The sequence below is a fragment of the Berghia stephanieae genome, chromosome 14 (genome assembly GCF_034508935.2).
Source record: "Berghia stephanieae isolate SIO BIC M18660-M18661 chromosome 14, UCSD_Bste_1.3, whole genome shotgun sequence".
In the NCBI taxonomy this organism is placed as follows: domain Eukaryota; kingdom Metazoa; phylum Mollusca; class Gastropoda; order Nudibranchia; family Aeolidiidae; genus Berghia; species Berghia stephanieae.
Window position 1 is genome coordinate 24,671,294 of NC_088373.1, and position 12,500 is coordinate 24,683,793.

Consider the following 12,500-nt stretch of genomic DNA (forward strand, 5'->3'; position numbering starts at 1 on the left):
TGAGAATAATTGAATACATGTCAGCAGTTTCTTGGCATAAAAATACATACAAACAAACAAAAGGCAAATAAATACAAAATAATAATAATAATAAAAATAAATAAATAAATAAATAAATGTTGCAAAAACTCCATAACATGCTTTCAGGCCATACTACTTATCATTTGTCAAAGGAGCATACTACGAGTATTTCATGCTCATCAATGTTTTGTTTATTCATCTTAACAACGCCACAGCCACAATATTTCATTCATCTGTAGTGTTTCATTCATCCTGTTTTGTTGATAAAGGGGAAACCCGAAACGTTCATTTGTTCTGTTATTGTAATTAAATTGAAGCTTACATTCAATTTCACATTATTTATTTATTTCTTCGAGCTTCGAGCAGCAACATTTACATTATTGATCATTCAGCACACTTTCAATCGGATGCCTCCTTGAACCGGGTTTAACCATCACAAGCTGTACTTGAACAAAATTAATTGTGTTCATTTATCAACGTCTTGGTTGAAAATGGTAAAAGAAACAATAGCTGTCCTATACATCAATAAAGCCCATACATATAATAATATTCGCGAAGTCTATCTGCTCTGGGGTCTTGTGGTATGGCATTCGCCTTTGGGCTCTAGTTGAACGGTGTGTTGTGACGATGCTACCGGGCGGGTTCGGGACGGTGCACCTATGCGCTAAGGACTTCGCTGATTGGGTCGATCGTCATAACATAGTAGTGTGAGAACCATTAGGAGCTGCTGATTGGGTCGATCGTCATAACATAGTAGTGTGAGAACCATTAGAAGCTTCTACTGCCTTTGGGCCCTGCAATGCATCTAGTTGAATAGTTGAACGGTGCGTTAAGACAAAGCTTCCGGGCTGGTTCGCGACAGTAAACGATTGCGGCGGCGGTGAGTTTGCCGATTGTGGTGGTGAGTTCGCATCCTGGGTAGATCGTCATAACATAGTAGTGTAAGAACCATTAGGAGCTACTTTTCCTTTGGGCCGGAAGGTCCGGGGTTTGAGACGCTACTCTTGAGTTTTAACCTTTGACAGAGGACCCGTTCGATTTTAACTCTTACCAAGCGTCGTTCGAATACAAGGATGCCCTCCTTTTTATTACGCGAGTTTAACCCTGAATAGGCGGTGTATAATTACACGCTAAGCGTGAAATGATATTCTTACTATATTCACAATTCATCAAAATAACGACGGCGGAAGGGTGAAACAACGTTGTAGGAGGAAATAACCAAATGAGGTGGGGATAATAACTAAATATAAATATAGATGCATTTTTATAAGTGAAGTGAGCTCAAAGCACATGACAACACTTTTATATATACCCCCGCCCCTAGCCATTTTCATAAAGTAAATTCTTTTCCATTACATGGAAAAGTACACGTCACATTTGGGCACGATACTTGCATTCAAAACAGCTATCACTGTCGTTAGCCACGAACTCATTCAAACCTGGGTCAAAATGGGCTTATAATATATGCAAAATGCCTTACACAAGTATACACCACTGGGGTCAGTTTTATTTTTCCCCATTCACCCATCTAGTCACTGATCACACTCAACATTGCTTGAATTACTTGTTACAAGACAAGACAAGAAGTATTGGGCCAGCCCCCAATGTCTCTCGGGTTCAATTCCTCCAGTATCCTTATATCATGTGCTAATGTTGGCTTGTGTTTAATTGTAAAGCAATCACTACTGAGCACATTTGATGATATTGCGCTATATCAATATATATATATATATTTTTTTTAACGCCTTTTTATTGCCTTTTTAATTATGAATGCGGTATCTCGTGACAGATTAGGGTCGAATCAAAATGCGTCTGTAATGGATCAAGGTCAGGCTTGGTAAAATTCCTGATAACCTTCAGTCCTGTTTGTAATGTATCGAGGTCAAGGCTGGTCACATTTCTAATAACCTTCAGTCCTGTTTGTAATGTATCGAGGCCAAGGCTGGTAAAATTCCTGATCACCGTCAACCCTGTTTGTAATGTATCAAGGTTAAGGTTGGTAAACTGCTGGTATCTTTCAGACCAGCCTAATACGGATCAAAGTCAAAGTTGATAAGACTACTGTTATTCTTCATCCCAGTCTGAAACAATAAGGTCAAGGTTGGTATAATTGCCGTATATGTCAAGGACACCTGTAATTATATAAGGATAGGCTAAAATTAGTAGCATATTTCAGCCAAGTCGGTCATACATCAAGGTCAAGGTTGGTAAAACTGCTGGTATCCTTCAGCTCCGGAGAACAGCACGTCTATCCAGATGGTCATGGTCTCCGGGGAGGGCGCCACCAGGTAGTATATCCTGTCGAAGGTCTTCATACAAAACGTCAGCTTGGGGTTGGGACTCTTGACAGTCCTCAGATGATCGGCGTACACTTCTTCCACGGCCTGGAAACACACGGACCCTTTGAGTTTGCCCTCTGTCTTGTCCACGTAGTAGTAGATCTGATAGAAAAAGAAAGTTAGAAAACACAAATGTTAAAAAATAAAAATAAAATGAAATTCCCTTTATTCATCCCATGGGGGAAATTTGTCTCTAGGGTCTAATCCAAGGGAAGACTTGGAACGACCCAAGCGTCAGCCGAAGTGCAGCGCCGCAAATTGAACTAGGGCGAGGTGACTTGCTCAAGGCCACACAGCGCAGCGGCGGGTGATCGACCTCGGTACCTTTCGGGTACGAAGTAGTCCGTAACGCTGAACCACGCTGCCCCTCAAAAATTATGCGTCAGCCGGGAGTCGAACCCGGGTCCATTACGTGAAGGCAACCATGCTGACCGTTACACCACCGACGCGCTCGTAGGTTAAGCACTGTTTTCTTACACCGGTGTCCTGTTCCCTATTTTGTCACATCAAATTTATAGGGAAAAGAAGAAAAAACTAAAAATTACCCCCCTCCCCCCTCCCCCCGCCCAATTTACTTTACTTACTATCCAGCGTCGTCCTCATTGACGTTGGCTGACCGCACTCTGCAATGACAAAAGTCTGTCCTTTCCTCCCGTCTGTCGACGGTATCGTACAGCTTTCTTCCATTCATATCTGTCCATTCTAGGATATTTTTTTATATAACTAGTCCTTTGTCTTCCTTTTCCTCGTTGGCCCTCCATTTTCCTCTCTACTACATCTTCCTTCCCATGTACTCCCTCTCTCATCTCTTTACATGTCCAAACCATTTCAATCTATCTTCTTTCATCTTTATTGATACATTCTCCACTTCACTTCTGGTATACTTTTCAATCTCACTATCAAACTCACCTTTCTTTTCAATCTCACTCTCAAACTCACCTTTCTTTTCAATCTCACTCTCAAACTCACCTTTCTTTTCAATCTCACTCTCAAACTCACCTTTCTTTTCAATCTCACTCTCAAACTCACCTTTCTTTTCAATCTCACTCTCAAACTCACCTTTCTTTTCAATCTCACTCTCAAACTCACCTTTCTTTTCAATCTCACTCTCAAACTCACCTTTCTTTTCAATCTCACTCTCAAACTCACCTTTCTTTTCAATCTCACTCTCAAACTCACCTTTCTTTTCAATCTCACTCTCAAACTCACCTTTCTTTTCAATCTCACTCTCAAACTCACCTTTCTTTTCAATCTCACTCTCAAACTCACCTTTCTTTTCAATCTCACTCTCAAACTCACCTTTCTTTTCAATCTCACTCTCAAACTCACCTTTCTTTTCAATCTCACTCTCAAACTCACCTTTCTTTTCAATCTCACTCTCAAACTCACCTTTCTTTTCAATCTCACTCTCAAACTCACCTTTCTTTTCAATCTCACTCTCAAACTCACCTTTCTTTTCAATCTCACTCTCAAACTCACCTTTCTTTTCAATCTCACTCTCAAACTCACCTTTCTTTTCAATCTCACTCTCAAACTCACCTTTCTTTTCAATCTCACTCTCAAACTCACCTTTCTTTTCAATCTCACTCTCAAACTCACCTTTCTTTTCAATCTCACTCTCAAACTCACCTTTCTTTTCAATCTCACTCTCAAACTCACCTTTCTTTTCAATCTCACTATCAAACTCACCTTTCTTTTCAATCTCACTCTCAAACTCACCTTTCTTTTCAATCTCACTCTCAAACTCACCTTTCTTTTGAGGCGGTCGAAGACAAACCAGCGCTTCTTCCACGTCTTGATGCGACCTCCCATCTTAAAGAGGTAGCCTCGGCAACTGTTGGTGGTGATGATCACGTGGGGACAGGCCTCCACCATGTGACCTGAACCCTCGATGTGACGTCGGAGGTCAAAATCCTTAGACGTGTTTGGGAGGAACCGGGTCATGGGCCGAGCTTGTTGCTGTGGAAAATAAAAAGACGAAATTTTATTATTGAATGACATAGATTTAAAGTAAAGTTTGATATTTGTTATCCCCTGCCTGGCAATGGTTGCTAGGACATAACCCAAACGAGTCTGGAGTGGACCGTACCTTCCCCGGGTTGCTGGGCATTTTGAACATCTCTTTTAGCCAATCAGGGTTTGAACCTGGCGCTGTAATATGATCTTCCTTTCCTATGGAACTTATCAACGAGTTCCCTCTTTCTATCCTCCTAGTCTTTTCCTTTTCTATTCTTTTGTTGACGTATCAGGCTACCCGGCACTACCAACTCTCCGAGAGCGACCGGAATATATATATATTTTTTGGGGGGTGGAGGGTGGTCCCGATAGATAGTATGCAGATGACGTCACTCAGGCCTTTGTTATTGTTTTTGCCATCCGCGTTTGTGAGTTGTTCTCACTAAACTGTATTAACCAGACTATAAAAGTTCATGGTTACACAGAGTTTGTGTGTTGGTCCGTTATACTTCCGGATGGCAATGTTGTGAACTCCTTGGCCAAGCGCATTCTATCTATAGGTCGGCAGAGCACTCGCTTCACACGCAACGTGACCAAGATCAAATCAGGGTGAAGTCAACATATTTATCTGACCTCCTCCTCCCCCCCCCCCCCCCCCCCCCGTCAACCCAGCAATAATTATTTGGTAGTAATTTGTAATATCACCTTACAGGCGTCATGTCTCGTTCTATATGTTATGTGTTGCTGTTGGTCAGGGCCCCTTTGTAAAGTGGTTTGAGCACATTTTGTGGATCTTACGCTATATAAAAACGCAAGTTTATCATCTATTTAAAAATTAAATGAACATTACGTGCGACATCTAGCAATATAAATCTATGATCCTCACCGATAGGGCTTGTTTTTCCCTTAGTTTGACCTGCTCCAGTTCTCTCTCTAAAGCCTCGTTCTTCTGTAGGGCCACCATCTCGGACTCTCGAATCTTAACCTGAAAACAGAAAAGGATGGATGATGTATATATAGATATATATATATATATATTATATATATATAGATATATATATATATATATATATATATATATATATATATATATATATATATATATATATATATATATATATATATATAATATGCATTGTTGAAACTATGCTAATCATTTTATTTTCTTAAGCACAGGCACCAAATTTAATATAACCAAACCAACCAGCTCCTCGACAAGTCTTCTCTTCTCAGACTGTGCCCCCGCCCTCTCTCTCTCTCTCTCTCTCTCTCTCTCCATTTCTCTCTCTCTCTCTCTCTCTCTCCATTTCTCTCACTCCCTCTCTCTGTCTCTTATATATAACCCAACCCACCTGCTCCTCGACAAGTCTTCTCTTCTCCGACTGTGCCTGGGCCAGGAGCCTTTCCAACTCAGTCAGTCTGTCCAAGTGGTCCTCACCTCCGCTAAGGCTGGGTAGACAAAGAGAAAAAAGAAAGAGAGAAATTAGATGGAAATACAATTTTTAAAAGCATTTACTCATATGCATAAAAAAGTATCGGTAACTCAGTTGGTAAATCACTCGGCTAACGAACCTGTTTCGATTCCTAGTTTGGCCAGCGTATTATATATATATATATATATATATATATATATATATATATATATATATATATATATATATATATATAAATATATATAAATATATATATATATATATATATATATATATATATATATATATATATATACTCATAACTTTCCGCCAAATCCAACATACCCAGCTACCCAATCATTGACGGGACGGCAGGGAGGGTTTGGAGACGGGATGGGGTGGGATAAGTATCGACTTCACGAGGTATGGTTTTCAAACCCTTTGCCTTTGAATCGAGTGCTCTACCAACTGAGCTTTTGCCCCCCCCCCCCCCCCCCCCCCCCCGCCATCTTATAAAAAAGTTTAATACATAAATTACCATTTTGTTTGTATCAAGGGAACGATACCAGTTACTGCTCTGGTCAGGTCTCCATTCACACGTGCCTATTTGAAACCCGTGGATTTACAATGGAGTAAGAGACGGAAGGAAAAGGGGCAAAGACAGAACAGACAACCATAAAAGAAATAAAAAGGAAAGATACACAAAATCTAGACAAAAGCTAGAAACACGGAAACAAAGTAAGAAAAAACAAAACTAAATAAGAAAAAGGAAATAAAGAAGATGATGCATTTTGCTGATAAAAAATTTCATATTGACATCAGAGACGAATCCAATATCATGAGAGAGACAACTCGTTAAAATCTTCAGGTTTCATAAGGTTCTACACGATTATGTCCCTTGGACCACGGAAGATTTCTTTCGCTATCAAATTTGTTGAAATATATTATAGATAAATTAAATGGATGGTATAGAGGAGGAGGGGGGTGGTGGTGGAGAGAGAGAGAGAGAGAGAGAGAGAGAGAGAGAGAGAGAGAGAGAGAGAGAGAGAGAGAGAGAGAGAAGGGGGGCGGGTAGATTTTATGATTTAGTATTCGACCACATTAACAACGAAGTCCCTTTAGATGATCTATTTATGCCCCTTTATGATACGGACATACACATCTGTGCCTAAACATCACCATTGACCCATAAAATGTACGCTCCCTCCCACCCACCCTCCATCCCTCCCTCCCCCATCCCTCACTCAGTCTTCAAAGCACTTTGGATTGGATTGTAAAACGGCCGAAGTAATTTTTTTGTTTATAATTCGTCTGGTTTTGCATGTTTATTTTCGGAGAGGGGGTTGCTTGGTCGTGTATTTAATGGTTCGTCTGTTTGTTTAGCAATTTGGTGTCTTATGATATTGGACGCTATAAAGTTCTTCATTTAAAAATCGGGAAAATAAAACATGATCTCAATTTGATTCAATAGTCTGATGTCACGTCGCCCAGCAACGGCGGCCATCATGGTTCTAAACAAAGAAAATCGGTACTTTTTATCCTTCATGCTGGCTAGAACTTTTCATATATCTTGTGATCAGAATGTGTAAAAGTCAAAACATGATCAGATTTATAATGGTTATTTTTTTTCCTCTGGATACACATTAATGCTCGTCGGAGAAATATTTCATAAGGGCGCCCTCCATTGTTCCGATAGTTTAGACCCAGTTACTAAGTTACTATGCGTCATTACGGGGGAAGTGATGTCATGACTGTTGATACGATATTATATTATCGTTACATCAGAGATTGTCATGAGTCTGCGTTGTATTGCTTATAGCAAAAGCTGCGTTGGGGGAAAAAACAAGGTTAAAAAACACACACAATAACAACAAATAAACAAACACACAAAAACAAAGGAACAAACAAAACAAAACAAAACGAAACAAGAAAAATAAATGAAGACTGAAAATGAATAATAAATACAAAACTTAAAACCATATCTCTCTCTCTCTCTCTCTCTCTCTCTCTCTCTCTCTCTCTCTCTCTCTCTCTCTCTCTCTCTCTCTCTCTCTATCTATCTATCTATCTATCTCTAACTTACCCTCTCTCTCTCTCTCTCTCTCTCTCTCTCTGTGTGTGTGTGTGTGTGTGTGTGTGTGTGTGCGTGCGTGTTTGTGTGTGTGTGCATGTCTGTGTTTGTGTGTGTGTTTATGTGTGTGTGTGTGTGTGTGTGTGTGTGCTCCTTCTTTAGTAGAAAACCATTTAAATTGAGGTTGAATAAATGTTGAAATAAATAAATCTGTTCTGGTCGTGACAACAGTAAGGATCCCATTGATTGGGTGGGTGGGTTATCTCCCCTTCTCAAGACCGATCGTATCACGGGTTGTCGCCCCGCCCAATGAATGGCTAGCGGTAGCCAGGATTATCCCACCTTCACACATGATGCCAGGAAACCACTGGTCCATAGTTGTTTGGATTTGTTTTTGTTTTTTTTTTTGTTCTTGCTTTTTTTATTCTCTCTTTTTTTTTCGTTGGGTTTTTTCTTTCTTTGTTTAGTTTTGTCTTTGTTCTTTTTTGTTCTTTTTTTTTGTGCGTTTTTATTTATTTATTTTTTTTTATTTATTTTTTTTTTTTTGTTTCTTTATTTACTTCTGAAATGTTTTGGACTTTGAGCGTTCGAAAAATTCTCGGATTTGAGAACGTTGGATACGGTAAAGGTCGTTGTAGTTCGTCTATGTTTGAATATTAATATTTAAGGCCAAAATGTTGTTGTTTTTTTTTGTTTTTTTTTTTAAGAGGTTATGTCAGAATTTGGCTGTCTGTAATCGATCAATTTGTTTGATGGAATCGGGTTGGGGTCACACCTGCTGGGAGCTCGTGTGGATACAGCGATTGTGTGTGTGTGTGTGTGTGTGTGTGTGTGTGTGTATGTGTTAGAGAGGGGGGGGGGTGGTATCTGAGTGTCTGAGGGAACGAGAGAGTGGGAAAGAGAGGGAGAGAGAGAGAGAGAGAGAGAGAGAGAGAGAGAGGGAGAGAGAGAGGAAGGAGAGACAGAGAAAGAGGAGGAAAGGGGGGGGGGGTGAGGATATGATTCTGTGTGTGTTTGTGTGTGTGTGATTGTGTGAGTGAGGTGATAGATGGTGGGGGGGGGGGACGTTTCAATTACATTTGTGTGTTTTAGTGTGTGTATCTGCGAGTGTATTTGCGAGAGATTGTGTATGTGTGCGTTTTAGTGATAAGGGAGCTAGAAGAAGGGGGCGCTGGGGTTGATATCACGCTTGTCACAATATGGCTGTTGTGACCCAGGGATTGGTGTAAAGGTTCGATTGCATTGGTGACCTGGAGGTGACCAGCCTGGTTATTGAATACTGACCATACAGGAATTGCCAACACGATTTACAGAGCTGCCAACCCCTAGTGACGGGAAAACTTGGATTATTATTAGTATTATTATATTCTTTACAATTATTTTCATTAACTTTAGTATTATCATCATCATCATCATCATCATCATCATCATCATCATCATCATCATCATCATCATCATCATCATAAAAATAATAATAATAATAATAATAATAATAATAATAATAATAATAATAATAATAATAATAATAATAATAATAATAATAATAATAATCGCGGTCTGTATGATTATTTTCCTTCCACAATAATACCATAATACAAGAACGGCCATTGTTTCACACTGACTATAATGATGGACATTGTCTTCGATCTCTTCTTTAGAGGCTCTGAGCACATTTATATAAAAAGCTCAAAAAGCAGGGGGTGTGGAGAATTGGAGAGCCAAGATCGCCATGACAATGTCTGTTTCAGACTTGTTCAGACACGTAGTCCTTCAATTCTGGTTTTCTCCATCTTCTTGAATGAACATTTGACTCAAAAGAAGAAAAAAAGAGAGAAAAAAAAAAAGGAACAAAATCCATAAAAAACCAAAAGAGCAAAACAAAAAACGTTGGATTTTGTATTCATGCTCACCAAAAGACTATTTTTAATTACCAATCAGCTGTCTTTTACACAATTTTTAAACCAATAAAATGAGCGAAAATATTCTGCAATCGTTGAATAAATCTTTTTGTCCAATGCATTCAAAGCATTATTCGAGGAATACTACGTATTTACGAAGAATATCAAGAAATGATAGGGTTTTCCGATGGAAGGGGTGGAATAATAATTATAATTATTATTACATTGGCAACATGTGTCAATGCTTAACTGATTCAGTTGAAAAAGCTTGTAGTCAAGTGTCTGTGATCATTGAAAAATGGCGTCGTTAGGAGCTTGGCCAAAAAAATCGAAGATTAATGTTATATGAAAACAAAGAGAGTTTTGTTAGCATTTGGGGGAGGAGGGGGAGGGGGGGGGTGAGATATTCATCGTTATCTGGAACTATTTATCTTATTAACCTGATAGGAGTGAGTGGGTGATTGGAATGTCATCATGAATTGGATGGGGTTGGGGTTGGGGGGGGGGGTAGGTGGCGGGGTCAAGATGGGTGAGGATTCGGATGTTGAAGAAAAGGATGAGTGGTTATGTTGGAGGATTATTAGATAGATAGATAGATAGATAGATAGATAGATAGATAGATAGATAGATAGATAGATGGATAGATAGATAGATAGATAGATAGATAGATAGAGGGGATATATATATATACATATATATATATATATATATATATATATATATATATATATATATATATATATATAGAGAGAGAGAGAGAGAGAGAGAGAGAGAGAGAGAGAGAGAGAGAGATTGAGAGAGATGTTTTGGTCATAATTACATACTCCAATATAATATCATTGAATAAACATGCCTAGCAACATTTTTTAATTGTTCAAAGTAAGACCTCTGAGAAGATAGTAGCACTCACACTTTTATTAGCATCATTGGGGGGGGGGGAGTGAGTGAGAGAGAGAGAGAGAGAGAGAGAGAGAGAGAGAGAGAGAGAGAGAGAGAGAGAGAGAGAGAAATCTTAGGTCCACTTAATTCATCATTGTTTGAAGTAAAAATTTCTCGCCAAAATGAAATAAATGCGTTTTGTCAAAGTATAACAAATTTGATATAATGATTGGAAATACTCATCGTACAATACAAGGAGAAGAATTGGGTGTCAGTGAGAGAGAGAGAGAGAGAGAGAGAGAGAGAGAGAGAGAGAGAGAGAGAGAGAGAGAGAGAGAGAGAGAGAGAGAGAGAGAGAGACAACGGTTATCTACCTTCCATTTCCAAAAGGGGGCATGGGTCTACCACAGAACCAGCAATACTCCAGATGATAACTGGCCGCTATCGACTCTTTCTTGGACAAGGAGGAATGAGATGAATTTCCGGATTTGGATGAGGAAGAGGAAGAGGATGAGTTTCCTCCTACTCCTACTAGAGGTTTGTTTCCATTTCCATTTCCTCCGACACAAACACCGAGGATACCACCACTATTATTACCAGCACCAGCACCACTAATAGCAGCACCACTACTTCTCTTTTCGTGAGGCAATGGAGATGCGGTGTAGCTGTTATTGCTACTATTGCTTCGGCTGTTACTACCACTACCACAATTTCCAGTATTACCACCACCACCACCACCAGCAGCAGCACTAGCATGACCACCCCCATAACTACCCCCACCACTAATGCCGCCTTCGATCCCCCCGCCCCCGTCGCCTTTTCTGTAAATCTTCAAATGTGGAAAGTTTTGCGCCAAGTATTGCGTTAGCAACGATGGTGTCTTGGTGCACGCGTTCTGGTGGGCGGAAAGTCTTTGCAATATCGGCGTTGATGTAGTTGATGTTGTGGTAGCAACGGATGCCGATGATGATGATGATGATAATGCTGCTGTTGTAGAGTGCATCCCGTCATTTGCCTTTCGGGTAGATGGAGAGGAAGTGATTTGAAAAGATGATATGGAAAACTTCCCATTTTCAAGATCATAATTTACGTCATCATTCAGATTAAGACCTTCAATTTTTTCATGACTAACGCGATTCGTCAAACAATTGATGACGTTTTCAAAATGGCCGCCACTGGTGAGACAATCTCGCCTTAGACAGAGGGATGAACGATTTCTGTTGTTATCGATATTGTTATCATCGTCATCGTTGTCGGTGGTTACAGGGTCTGATGATGATGATGTCGCGGCCAGACCGTTGATTGACGTGATCAATGTGGGTATTGTCGAGATCGGCGGCGGGAGAGATGACGATGGAGTTACCATAGACATTAACTCACTCGGGGACAAAGCTGGGGTTGGAATGGGCGGACCATAATCGTAACTCGAAGATTGCGTAGATTTAAGAACTTTGGCCATAAGGTGTTGCTTTTGCAATTTTGGCGCCAGAGGTGGTTGATATTCATTTACGGTCTGCTTTGTCTCGTGCCGGAACATGAGCGGGGAGGAAGCGGTCGCTGATACGGCGACTGCCGTTGCTGCTAAGTGAGGAACGGGCGGTGGTGCGCCTAGCACGTTAGCATTGAGCTCGTTGACCATTGGAGGAATGATTTCTTTAGTTGAAGACATAGATGACAGTGAAGAAGATGGAGGTGTAGAAAGGCTAAGAGGGGAAGGGATGGAGGAGGCATCGTCAGCGGCCATGATGGACAGCAGTTGGTTGAAGGCCGTGCTAATAATGTCTTTATCTTTATTCAATTTGTCAATTCGACGACAGAGAGCGGGGCTTGCAGCAGATGCAGAAGCAGAAACAGCGGAAGCGGAAATAGAGGATGAAGAAGAAGAAGACTCCAAAAAGATGCTATCACAACCAAAACTCCCCAT

At 40.2% G+C, this 12,500-nt stretch overlaps 1 protein-coding gene across 3 annotated transcripts in view; it reads right to left on the minus strand.

Moving 5' to 3' along the window:
* LOC144959791 (uncharacterized) overlaps positions 1–12,500 on the minus strand; it is a 224,522-nt gene that overhangs the window by 1,014 nt on the left and 211,008 nt on the right. For all 3 annotated transcript variants that reach the window (XM_078892543.1, XM_078892541.1, XM_078892542.1), the window contains exons 14-17: positions 5,669–5,765; positions 5,203–5,301; positions 4,110–4,319; positions 1–2,462 (exon numbers count right to left, since the gene is read on the minus strand). The exon at positions 1–2,462 is cut by the window's left edge and continues 1,014 nt beyond it. In XM_078892543.1, the coding sequence (XP_078748669.1) occupies positions 2,220–2,462; positions 4,110–4,319; positions 5,203–5,301; positions 5,669–5,765 (649 nt within the window). In that variant the 3' untranslated portion in view covers positions 1–2,219. The remainder of the gene's footprint in view (positions 2,463–4,109; positions 4,320–5,202; positions 5,302–5,668; positions 5,766–12,500) is intronic.